General features: G+C 43.3%; 1 protein-coding gene across 1 annotated transcript; it reads left to right on the top strand.

Moving 5' to 3' along the window:
* The first annotated feature begins 338 nt into the window (after positions 1 to 338).
* On the top strand, positions 339 to 6,284 carry CCNA1 (cyclin A1). The gene is made up of 8 exons (XM_031506479.2): positions 339 to 573; positions 1,635 to 1,878; positions 2,095 to 2,216; positions 2,888 to 3,111; positions 3,720 to 3,924; positions 4,781 to 4,894; positions 5,560 to 5,693; positions 6,016 to 6,284. The coding sequence occupies exons 1-8, from the start codon at positions 442 to 444 to the stop codon at positions 6,065 to 6,067; spliced, it is 1,227 nt and encodes a 408-aa protein (XP_031362339.1). The 5' UTR covers positions 339 to 441; the 3' UTR covers positions 6,068 to 6,284.
* The last annotated feature ends 4,567 nt before the right edge of the window (positions 6,285 to 10,851 follow it).

Here is a 10,851-nt window from a genome sequence, read left to right as displayed (position 1 = left end):
ATCCTTGGGAGCGCAGGCGGAGCGGCCGGGCGGCGGGCCGGGCGGCGCTGGCAGCGGCGCTCCGCGGGCGCTGCGCGGGCCGGGCCGCCGGGGTCTCCATGGCGACCCGCGGCCGGCGGGGCGGCGCGCCGGGGGTTGAGCGGCCGGGCTGCCAACCGGCCGCGGCCAACAGCCGCCGCCTCCAGCGGCCGCGCCTACCGGGGCCGGCGGGCGGCCTGGGCGGCGCAGGGCGGCCCGTCCCTTCCGTGGGCTGGTGGCGAGCGGAGCCGGGCAGCGCGGTGGGGCACCCCTTATCCGGCGGGGCGGGCGGGAGGAAGGGGTTGCCGGGGGCGCGTTTGTGGTCTTTCGAAGGATTTTTTATTATTTTTTCCCCCCCCTCCGCGAATTCGTTTTATTTCTGTGGGTTTTTTCGCTCCTCCGAAAGGTACGGGCGTCGGGGCGATGCATCGCACTGGAGAGAAGAGCCGTGCGGGGCGGCGGGAGTCCTGCCCCGCCGCCCTGCGCAGCAGCGGCGGCCGGGCCGTGCTGGCGGTGCTGACGGAGAACGGGCAGCAGCGGCGGCCCGGCGGCCAGGTGAGCCCCGCGGCCGGCAGCACTGCCGCCCCCCGCCCGCAGAGCCCGGCCGAGCAGCCGCCGGCATGAGCGGTGCACGCACCTGCCTCGAGGCTGCCGGCAGAGGCCCGGCGTGGCGGGGTCAGAAGGTGACTCGGACTCCAGTTCTTAAGCGTGAGTTTCCCGAGAAACCCTGCTAGTAACCGCTCAGTCCTAACCTGCGGGTGCTTCCCCGTGGAAGTACTCTGCGTAAATAATTCATCCTGGAAGGAAGGGATATGCTTCTCGACAGCTTCCCCTCCTCAGTGTAGGGGGTGGTTTAAAGAAAGGCTGTCCACTGACCCAAAGCTCTCCTTGGTGTGTGGCTAGCCATGCTCAGTTCAGGGTGCCAGAGCCTTCAAGAAGTTCAAGTCAATGACGTGTCATTTTTCTGCCTTTCTGTCCCCTGAGTCCCCTGGAGTCTGCTGGTGGGGCAGGGATAATGTTACTCTTCTGACCTAAAACAGCAGCAAGTATGGGTACACAAATTCTTCTTGGTTTTGGCTGTGTTACTAGCAGAAGATGGTGTGAAGGATTGTAGCCTGGTCACACATGGTTTGAAGGGTTGCAATGCTTAAGCTCAAAAATTCAAACTTCAGTTTGAATACTCAAACTCTACTTGAAATGCCTTCTTGCTGGTGCAGTCCTTCCTAAGTCTGTGGCAGTGCTTGAGCACTTTTGTTAACTTGCTGCACTTGCAACTGCTCCTTGCCAGAGCTGAATGTATAGCAGACTGGACTTTCTAGCCCCTTGGAACTGAGCAGCACCCACGTTGTCCTTGGTGGGAGGCTCTGAATATGATGCTGCTCCCCTGGTTTCCTGACTTTTGCTACTCTTAAGTTTTTCTGTGAGGAGTCTGTCACAGCAAGACAGCAACAAGTGGCACCAACTTCAGAAGCATCATAGGTAGTTGGTGGCTTTTCCCATTAACTTTTGTCATTGGTGTCTGTTACACAGAAAGTGATTTTCTTTTTGCAAACACGTGACACACTGTTTTCCTCGTAAGTTGCCCTCCCACAGTGTTACTGTGTGCTCTGCTTCAGGATGCTGCTGTTATCAAGCGCTTCTCTGGCTTTGGAAACATCATCCCCTCCTCTAGAAAAGACGAAGTGCCCAGCTGCATGGTCAGTGCTGTATCAAAGCAACGTTTTGCTATCTACAGAGATGACCCAGAAGATAAAGAAAACTACAGCTGCCAAGTGTCTGAAGAGCTGGAATTAAGCCACTGTGAACTGGATACCAGTGCAATGACATCCAGTATTCACCGGCTGCTGGATCTGAGTTCAGGTAACTCCTGTTACTGCTCAGATGGTGTCCTTAGCACAACCACATGTAGGGTGGTTATGAGTTGTGAATTGTAAGTTAGTGTGTAGATTATGTGACAATAAATAACACTAGAAGCTAACTTGGATTGTGAAGGGCAACACTTCTGAGCTAAAATTAGCGAGAGAAAGTCAAGAGATTAATTATACAAATGTCTTGCTGCTTCCTATTACCTGTTAGGCTCTCCTATGGTAGTGGACACATCCTTCCAATCCCAGCCAGAGGATCACATGGAAGATGTTGTAACTCTGGCTGTGGGAGAGTATGCAGAAGACATTCATCAGTACCTCCGAGAGGCTGAAGTAAGTTGCTATGGGAAGCTTTTAGGTACCTGTGGTAAGCTGCAATATTGCAAAGATTCAAGGCTGCCACTGAACTACAAAGAAGAGAAATAGTAAAAGTAATTTCTTAAGGCAGCATATAGTCAGTAATAAGTTCTTTCAGGATTAATGCATCCCTGTTAATTCCTGATGGGAGCATCTCTTGACTGTTAGGTATGAAGACTTCTTGCAAATGGGAGAAGAATGCTGAAAAAGTGCTAAAGCAGTTTGATGTGATCTCACTGATAGCTCTCTGGCTATAGCAGTACTTATTCTTACCTTCCTGTGTCAGAGCACTGAAGTGCAGTCTCCTGATGGGAAGAAGGGGGAAAATCTGATTGGTTCATTTTCAGATCCTTCTGAATGGCTCAACTGATGGCAAAGGCTGTCCACAGTCCAGGAAGTGCTTTACTATTCTCCTGCTAACACCAGAGTTTCAATCTGTCTCTTCAGTGTAGAAATACTACTTTCTAGAGATGCCACTAGCTGGGAATAATTGCCACTAGCACAACAATTGTAGTTAGTACTTATATTTATTAAGAGTGGGACAACTCCTGCTCCTTTTAGTGTAAGTATAAAGAATATTCATCAGCTCAGCCATCCATGGTTCTCTTCAGAGTGATCATCCTGATTCTTCAACTCTTTTCAAACAGCTAAGATTTAGGCCCAAGCCCTTCTACATGAAGAAGCAGCCAGATATTACAACAGGAATGCGTGCTATCCTGGTAGACTGGCTGGTGGAAGTAGGGGAAGAGTATAAACTTCGGACAGAGACTTTGTACTTGGCAGTGAACTTCCTGGACAGGTTTCTTTCCTGCATGTCTGTTCTCCGAGGGAAGTTACAGCTTGTAGGAACAGCAGCAATTCTTCTGGCTGCGTAAGTGTTTCATCTTCTGAAATCTTGGTGATCTGAAGCCTATTTTTGGGCTTAGTCTTGTAGTGTAATTTGAATTAGTAGGTTGCTTTTCATGATGTCTCAAGATAGGCTCCTTTGGTACTATTAAAATTAAACATTTACTGTTGAATGTGAAGAACTGTAGTGGGGAAAACTTGTAAGCATTAACACAGGAGCAGAAGCAGCAGCATTACAGTGTTAAACTGCTAGCCTGTAAGGCTGTAATGGACTCAGTTGCAATGTACAGTTAGCCTTTAACTGCTCTAACTACACAGAGTAAGAAGTATAGCTTAGGGGTGCATGGGTGTTTGTCTGGAGTGTGCTGTATTACTGTTCCCCACTGAAAAATTGCTGTTAAGAGCTAACAACATGAGTGTATGTCTGTCTAGACTGATGACTCGGAGTTCCTCTAAGCATATTTGCCCAAGTTTGAAACTAAATTGTTAGCTAGCCTGGAGGAACAAGTAAAATTAGAGCTTTCCACAAGTTTTAGTAATGTCATGTTCTCATCCTGATATGGGTATAGCACAAAGATTTCTTTTACTATAACTTCAAAGCTGACAAATGTAGCTTCTATATCCCTTTTTCAGGAAGTATGAAGAGATCTACCCACCAGATGTGGATGAATTTGTCTATATAACAGATGATACCTACACAAAGAAGCAGCTGCTAAGAATGGAACACTTGCTTCTCAAAGTGCTGGGTTTTGACCTAACAGCCCCAACCATCAACCAGTTTCTCCTTCAGTATATTCAGAGGTGTGGAATCTGTATGAGGACAGAGAACTTTGCAAGGGTATGGACTATCTGCCTTCTGGGTCTGAGGGGGAAGAAGTGATCTTTAAAAGGAGAACTACTTGCATTTCATGAAACTGTCTCTGCAACAGGCCTAAAAGTGCTTGTTTCATAGTGGTGGCTTGTGTGCAGAGATTTTTGAATAGATGCCTCATGGAAATCCTAGGTTTGGTCTGTCTTGTCTGGTCAGGGATAATTCACTGACCAGGCAATTTAGTGGTAAAAATCTGGTGTTTTTTCCAACAGTGCCTGTATAGCAAGTATGGCCTGTATTTGGTGCTACTGTGTATTGCTCCACAGTGACACAGAATATAGCTGTGTAGCTGCATAGGAGTTGCCTGGAGTAGGCAACCATGCTTAGAAACAGCAAAATTACAGTAAAACATCTGACCACCTGCTTCTCTGCAAAGGGTATAGGATTGTACAATGACTCTAGTCCAACAGAGCCCGTATTGTGCTTCTTAGAACTGTCCATTTATCCCTTATGTCCAGGTGGGGTCTACCTATATAAACAAGAGCCTTAGCAGATGGGGAGAGTGTGTCTGTAAGTTTTATGAAACTTCACTTTTCTGAGTCTCTACCTGTAAAATCAAGTCAGATCCGATGAACCAGAACTTCAGATTAGAGTAGATGGGTTAGGCTTTGGCAAAATGTGGTCTTTCTGTCCCCACTGAAACATGATAAAGGATCTTCTGTAAGATCAACAGGACTGTAATGCTAATTCTTCTCACTAAATACATAGTTTATGCTTTTGTGCATCATACTGAGACCATTGCCAAACTGTAATACTTGCTGTATTGGACTGATTGTACCAACTAGATTGATTCTTTTTGAAAAGCTTGGATTTTCTTGTTCAGTATCTTGCAGAGCTGAGTCTCCTTCAAGTCGATCCTCTTCTGAAGTACCTTCCTTCACAAATTGCTGCAGCAGCCTACTGTTTAGCAAACTATACAGTGTACAGATCTTTCTGGGTAAGAACAACAATTGTGCATTAATAAATAGCTCAAGTATTTTGTTATTGTTAGAACTGGGCTGAGAAGGAGGAGTAGCAGCTACAAAGTATATTGTTCTGAAGGCTGAAATCCTAGGATGAGCAGTTGTTCTTGAGTTAATGAGCCTACGTGATAAATTACTGTTAAGTAAACCTGAAATATCATGCCTCTTCTCTGAAACGGAAGGGGTGTTACTGTCTTGCTCACTTATATCAGGACTGTACCAAAGGCCTCACAAATGTCCAAAACTACACCCCCAGATACAATTGAGGGTCTTTCTGGGAGGAAGGGGAGAACTGAATCTGTCTACTTGAGTGACTATACTGCTATGTAATTGTGGCTGCTTTACCACAAGCCTTGGTAGACCTTCCAGCTGTATGTTGGAGGAATAGTTTTAGTATAGAGTAAGATCCAAAAGAGATGTAATGGATATATATGCTTAGAGCAGAAGGAGCTTGTCAGACTTTGTGGCACCAAGGAAGACCTAGAGTCTGATGGAACAATATAATTGAATATTTTTCATGCTTAAAGAATCTGGAGTGAGCTCTGATGTAGTGAAAAGAGTTTCTGCTTCCGTGGGAAACCCATCTTCTAGATGACTGCTGGCTACAATGGAATAACACTGTTTTTTCTCATCCGACCAGCCAGAAACACTTGCTGCATTTACTGGATATTCATTAAGTGAGATTGCGCCTTGCCTGACTGATGTGCACAAAGCATGCCTTGATGCATCCCATTGCCAGCTGCAAGCTATTAAGCAGAAGTATAAGCACCCAAAGTAAGTAACCAGTATGCCAGTGTCTTGGATAGCTGTAAGCACAGGATGACTCTGGTTTTCCAGCTTGGGCTGTGACTGCTGTGGCTCTCTCATAGTTGTCAGCTTCTAGTTCTGAAACAGAAACTGCCATCAGCCCCTTGAGGAGAATATTTTTCTGACCAGAAAAGTGATTAATCCATAAGTATGCAGATGCATTGGATAACAGCTTTGTCTGCAGTGTTGCAGGATCATGCTTCTCTTCTCCAATGTATTACACAATCAGGTGATAGTTCAGCTGACAAATCTGAAACCAATATCTGTAGTCACTTCATTTCTATTCCAGGTACCTGCAGGTGTCTCTTCTGGAGCTCCCAGCAGTTCTTCCTCTACACTAGACACTGTGGATCCTGGACTTGAAGATTACTGTGTCCCAATCAACAAAGGTGGTCTAACATTTCATAGAGCACTGCGGGTCACTTGTCTGTAATCACAATGATCAGAATGGTTTTTAAGCTAATATTTTTTAATAAGATGCCTTTTTTTAAATAGGTATTAGACTATAGCTCTTAACATAACTGAAAGCACTTTTAATAAACGTTTTATTACACTCTACTTCTGTGAATCTTCTGACTTCAGTTAATACCTGCAGTAACAGTGAATGGAATGAATTTTTGAATGTTTTTTTTTGTTGTTGTTGTTGTTGGTTTGGTTTGGTTTGGTTTGGTTTGGTTTTTTTTGGGTGGGATTTGTTTTTTACTAAATAGCTGTAAGCACATATAAGCTGGCTGGAGTGGATAAAGCAGAGCTTTTAAACTGCCACAACCTGACTTCCCTGTAAGCACAGGTGATTTGCTGTAGTCCTGTTTGTTCTTTCTTCAATGAGAAAAGATCCTCTGGCCATGAACAGAAGCTATTTTCTCCGATTTGTTTAGCATATCAGACCAAGAACATCCACATACAATTGGTCTGTGAACTCTGAACATGTTTGTAGAAGGTCGTCAGTGTTGAGGTAAAAGTCAGACTTCCCTTTATGGAGACAAAATAGGGGATGGTTCTGCAGGGAATTGGAAGATTGTGGCTGGCAGAGTTTAGGAACTTTTCATACACTGGTGAACAGACTGCATTAGAGAGCAATGCTAAAAGCTATGAGGTACTGGAACAGTAGAGTTAATCTGGATGGCTCCTGAGTAATTTTTATAGTGTGGAATGTTGTTATAACAAACCTGTCCGAGATGACTTCTCATATCACTAGAGCACTGGTGATCACCTGGGAAGGGAGGGAGCTCTTAGCTAACTTAGCCTGAGCTGCTACACAGTCTTTGTCTCCCACTGTCAGTTATTTGTTAGGTATTGCTTTAAAAAAACCCCAAACATCCAAACAGAACACCACCTTGTACTCTCAAACACAACCCCTGTCCAAAGTAGTTTAAAAATCAATTGGTCATACTGGTCAACATGTAGAAAGCTATAATCTACTCACCTAAATGGTAAGGTAAGTCTGAGGTGTGCTTGTACTGCAAGAGTTTAAAACTTCCAGGGCTTACTGCTTCCTAAGAGAGTGATCTGTACAGTGCATTTTGAGTTTCCAAGCAGGAATAGGTTTAACACTTGACACCAGTATGCAATTCAGCAGACATATTAAGTCTAGCTAGCCCCTTATTTAATTTTAAAACCTGATTATGCCAATATGTGTGCATGAGGCTCTTAGCTTTGGTATTCCCTCAATGTATGTAAGACTTCTTTTCCCTTAATTCCTCCCTGTGCAGGCTGGTGGATCTTTGTAGTAATGCAAACTCTTGTATTTCTCCAAAGTGGAGGTAGTGGTGATAACTGCTTCATTTGTGTCAAGGTAAACATCCTTTAGGGAGGGGAGTATTCCATTTCAGTCTACCATAGTCTTGTGCTGTCGTTTCGGTCTAGTTCTTGGTTTCTTGCTTCAAACACTTTCTAATCAGTTAAGTGAATTTGTCTTGATATATACTGATAATGATAGAAGTGACCAGATATCCCATGCTCGTGTCTGTGGCATTCATTTTGTGATGGGGCCCTCAATCCATGGATTTTGTCCATGCACTGAATTTCATGGCTTGTGGACGTATGTCCTAAAGTTGGGCTATGAATTTCACTCCTGCCTGCAGTCAGCTTCTTTAAAGAGTGTCTCAGTGCAAAGCTGTGCCAGTGGCACCTACCTACAACAGGCAACTCTTGGTTGCTTGTTTCACAAGGAAGTGGTGAGTGTCCTGAGCAAGTGTTGCTAGGTCTTCCCAGTTTATGAGTACCAGCTTGTTGGGTGTTTCAGGCTGAACATAAGATATTCTGAAACCCCAGGTTAATAAGATTGTACCTGTGAGTAATAGTGCTCACTGAACTACAGCTAACTGTAGTGTTGGGTATTTTCAAAGCAGAAATGAATGTCTCAAGTGCAGGAATGTTTCCTTGTGTTACAGGAGACTAAAGATTTGTGTGGTCTTGCTACAGTAGTAATGGGGAAGAGATGAGTTTTGTTCTTATAAGCAGTCTATAACCACAGTCATGCCTCATGTTCCTGGGCCAATAGATTTGGTGCATCTAACAAAGTAGGAGTCTGAATTTATCAAGTGTTTTAACATCTGGAGTCTTTCTAGAAGCCACACTTGTTCTGTTGTATTTTGTTAAATTTAACTTAAAACTGTAAGGCAATTGCAGCAGTTTCATTTCACATTCTCAGAGCTTCAGTTCTTTGGTATACAAATGTACCTGGGTCTTTTTGGCTTTTTTAAAGCTATGATATGTGAAGACTGTGCTTCATCTACTTTCTTGTTTTGCAATTATTTTCCAAATCAGCTTTTGACTTAAATGTTGTTTCAGTCCAAGGCTAAAAAGGGTAAAAAGAAAATAAGTAGTTGAGATGAAGAATCACATAATACTGCAGCATGAGTGCTAATAATGAGTTTGGGCAAGATGGATTAAATTTTAATTTGTGAGACACAAGAAACTCATCTTGAAGTGGTCTCATCTGAGATGAGACCATCTCATCTGAGATCTGTAATAATGTAATTTTGAAAGTTCCTTCTCTAATCTCACTTCCTTTTGTTGGATTTGTCTTATTCAGAGCAAAGAAAAAAGACATACTGCTGTTATAGGAGTGAGCCTTGACTCTTCCAAGGTGAAAACTGAGTGCTATCTCCTCTCTCCTTCAATGTGAGTCATCACACTTTACTCTGGCCTACTCCTTGTAGGCTGTTCTCTGCAGATGATACCTGAGACAAAGGGATAAAAGATGGTGCAGTTGGGCATAAAGTGGTAATGAAGGTGAAATGATGCTGTTTTAATTGATGAAGTACTTGAATACAGATGCAAAAACATGTAGGAGTACTAAAGGTTGCACTGAAAATCAGGCATACAGGAAGATGGATTTATAAAGAGGGAGATGAAAGCAACCCAGAAGGAAGCTTGAAGTTTTCATTGATGTACTGCCTATGCTATATGTAAAAACTAAGAGATATAAAGCTCACAGCCTTTTGTGGTGCTTGAAACATAACCAGGCCTTTTGGAAACAGCCATATCCTGGAAAAGAAATAAATGGTAATCAGTATTAAAGTCTAAACTGAGACAGTCTCAATTCTTGACCATCATCCTTAGTGACTTGAAGACCTGGCCACTTTTTTTTTTCTGGGTTTTTTGGGTTTTTTTTTTTTTTTTTGGTTTATTGTTGTTGTTGTTGTTGTTGTTTGTTCAGGAAATACTTTGACTGTAGCAGTTTTGAAAATGCCAAGGCTGATCATGCTCAGTTCTCTGCGCTGTGAAGGTCAGTCTGTTGAATGTCAGCATGTGTATTTCAAAGGCTGAGTATTGACTTTTATGCAGGTCATAGCATCCTCCCCCAGTTAAAATTTTACTGGTGAAACAGCAGGCTGAGCACATCCAAGGAGCTTTGAGGGATCACTCAATACTAGTATTGGAGTAGGTTGGAACTGAGAGGTTTGAGGATTTTATCTTTGACCCATGATGTTCAGTTCAAGAGGTCTTTAACACTGGTATTACAACAAACACAAACATTCCTAATCTTATTCTAGCAATTTCCATATTACCATGCTGTGACTTTCAAGAGACTTGGTTGTATGATCCTGGTTTTCTATGTTGTAGTTAACATTTTTAACCAATATTTTCTAACAATTTTTTAGCCATCTCTGGTGTCTTGAGAAAGCTGTCCTTACAGCTGGAGATGTATTGTGGATCCACTGTTCCCTTAAGATTAAAAGGAATAAGTGCAACTTGATACTTTATGGGAAACTACTAGTTTAAAAGCTATGGTCTGCCTTTGTTTTCCTTTTCTCTAGGGTGAGTTAAGGATATCTGAAAGGTAATTAGGTATTTAGAGAGAATGCTTTAATTGTGTTCAGAACAGTTAAGCAATAGAAGGTTGTCTGCCTTGCTGGGAAATCTGGCTGTGTGATTAGTCTGTGTGCATACCTGCTTGTCGTCAGTTCTTCAAATGACTCAAATTGGCTCTGATCACTGAGGTGGGTACTTATTTTAGCTGGTAGCCTTGAAGCAGCTTGTGAGGCTGCTCTTAAACATGAAAAGCAAGCCAGCAACATCAGTGATTGCTTCCTGGGTTGAAGCTTTTTATCTTGCAATTTTCCCCAGCACCTGCTTCCTCAGAGCAAGATCATCTTCCTATACTGAAGAGCTGTGCAGACTGTGCTAGGCAGATGCGAACTAGAGGCAGTACAGACCCATCCCCTACTACTCAGATGTTCTAGAGCCCTGTCAAGCTGACTCTTCTGAAGTTTCTTGGGTTTATAGTGGATGCGTGTATTTTTCCATTGCATAAGACAAGAAATGCACTGAATACTTATTTTTAGCTGTGATTTGTTTCATAGTTATCTTTTATGGCATGTTCTGAATTTCTTTTGCATGCTCATTTATATTGCACCTACTTAAAATGCAAAAAAGACAAAGCTTTGTGTGATGAAATGTCCATAATGAACATCCCTGACAACAAGTTTATGGACAATGCGCTCTGCAGAGATGTAGAGAAGCTGTGGTTTAGGCGTAAACCTGTGTGATAAGTATCTAATATAGCCAGTCACAGCTCTTATGTGCAATCTTTGTAGTTTGTCACTGTAGATGGCAGCCCTTCAAACATTGAAGAGAAACTTCAGACAGAGAAACTTACATGGCAGCCTACAGACAG

Source organism: Lonchura striata, chromosome 2, assembly GCF_046129695.1.
Source record: "Lonchura striata isolate bLonStr1 chromosome 2, bLonStr1.mat, whole genome shotgun sequence".
Lineage (NCBI taxonomy): Eukaryota > Metazoa > Chordata > Aves > Passeriformes > Estrildidae > Lonchura > Lonchura striata.
Note: the sequence above shows the minus strand (reverse complement) of the source record. Positions and strands in the feature narration are given on the sequence as shown.